Raw genomic sequence first — 1962 nt, forward strand, 5'->3', positions numbered from 1 at the left:
TTTTTTTTTGAGACAGAGTCTCACTCTGTTGCCCGGGCTAGAGTGCCGTGGTGTCAGCCTAGCTCACTGCAACCTCAAACTCCTGGGCTCAAGCAATCCTGCCTCAGCCTCCCAAGTAGCTGGAACTACAGGCATGTGCCACCATGCCCGGCTAATTTTTTCTATATATTTTTAGTTGGCCGGTTAATTTCTTTCTAATTTTAGTAGAGACGGGGTCTTGCTCTTGCTCGGGCTGGTTTCGAACTCCTGAGCTCAAACAATCCACCCGCCTTGGCCTCCCAGTGTGCTAGGATTACAGGCATGAGCCACCGCGCCCGGCCTAAACTCATTCTTTAAGCACATCTGATACGGGATTGAAATTAATGTTATCGTGAATTTGCCAAATTTAAAATGGCCGATACTTTTTCCAGGGTGCATACATCAAAATTGAGACACACATGCTATTAGCTTTCAGTTTCGTGGGAGGTAGGTTTGATTCTATTATCTTTGATTTCAAAATTGAGAAGAAAAACTAAAGTCTTGATAGGTTTATATGTGATAGGCTACGTATAATTATGTGACTGGCAGTGCTGTTGAGATTCCAGCCATTCATTGGTCTTTACCACTGGTGGGATAGTTGTTAGAATTTGTGAGGTATAACTTGATTTACTTAATTCATCACTCTAGCATTTACTATGTGCCAAAACAGTCTAAGCACTTTATAGATAACTTATAATCCTCATGAGCATTGAGGTAGGTGCTATTAATGTCTTCATTTTACAGGCAGTAAACCTATGTATTTAACTTACCTGCAGTCACATAGCTGTTAAGTGGAAGAGCCTATATTGAACCTAGACAGCCTAGTCCCTCACTGTTAAGCTGTACTAACTTTCATGTGAGACAGGATCAGTATAAATGCTGTGGCATATGTGTGGCTGGAGGTATATATTTAGGGACAGCAGATTTTTATTTATTTATTTTTTTTGGAGACCAGAGTCTCACTCAGTTGCCCTAAGTAGAGTGCCGTGGTGTGATGTTAGCCTAGCTCACAGCAACCTCAAACTCCTGGGCTCAAGCAGTCTTCCTGCTTCAGCCTCCCAAGTAGCTGGGACTATAGGCGTGTGCTATGACGCCTGGCTAATTTTTCTGTTTTTAGTAGAGGTGGGTTCTTGCTCTTGGCTCAGGCTGGTCTCGAACTCCTGAGCTCCAGCAATTCTTCCACCTCAGCCTCCCAGAGTGCTAGGATTATAGGCGTGAGCCACAATGCCCGGCCAGGACAGCAGATTCTGTAACGGCTTTTCCTCATTATGGTTTTTACCCCTTACCTTTCTTGGGGGTGCTTATCTTTTCATTTTTAATACAAAATCGTAAGTGCCCTTGTAAAGTGTTGATTGCCTTAAAATGTGGGTAGTTTAATACAGATGTTATTAGTGTGCACGCTTGCGCTCTCTCTCTCTCTCTCTAAAGATTAGAACTCTAAAATTTTATTCCTTGGGCTAGAAATATTTAAACAGTGGCAGGCAGGTGTTCACTACTCTTCTGTTTTCTTTTATACAGGAAAGAAATGCTGAAAATGCAATTGAAGCCCTCAAGGAGTATGAGCCTGAAATGGGCAAAGTATATCGACAGGACAGAAAGAGTGTACAGCGGATTAAAGCTAAAGACATAGTTCCTGGTGATATTGTAGAAATTGCTGGTGAGTTGACTTTGTTATTTCTCTTGTATTCTAGATTGTATTTCTGAATGCAGTTCTTTTCTCAAGGCTTATAATTATATTTAAAATGATTGTCTTCATGTATCAGTTATATTAACACATTTTAGTGCCATTGATACACATCTTATTTTTGGTAAAATTTTGAAGTGTTTCAGTACTTCCCTTCATATTGTTGATAAAGTTTTTCGTTGTTGTTTTTTGTTTTTTTGTTTTTTTTTTTTTTGAGGCAGAGTCTCACTGTGTTGCCCGGCTAGAGTGCCGTGGCGTCA

General features: G+C 40.8%; 1 protein-coding gene across 1 annotated transcript in view; it reads left to right on the forward strand.

Annotated features, from left to right (window-relative positions):
* Positions 1 to 1962, forward strand: part of ATP2A2 (ATPase, Ca++ transporting, cardiac muscle, slow twitch 2) — a 66834-nt gene that overhangs the window by 14736 nt on the left and 50136 nt on the right. The window contains exon 5 of the mRNA XM_012663446.1: positions 1537 to 1675. Within this exon, the coding sequence (XP_012518900.1) occupies positions 1537 to 1675 (139 nt within the window). The remainder of the gene's footprint in view (positions 1 to 1536; positions 1676 to 1962) is intronic.

The sequence above is a fragment of the Propithecus coquereli genome, unplaced genomic scaffold (assembly GCF_000956105.1).
Source record: "Propithecus coquereli isolate 6110/MARCELLA unplaced genomic scaffold, Pcoq_1.0 Scaffold81, whole genome shotgun sequence".
Classification (NCBI taxonomy): Eukaryota; Metazoa; Chordata; class Mammalia; order Primates; family Indriidae; genus Propithecus; species Propithecus coquereli.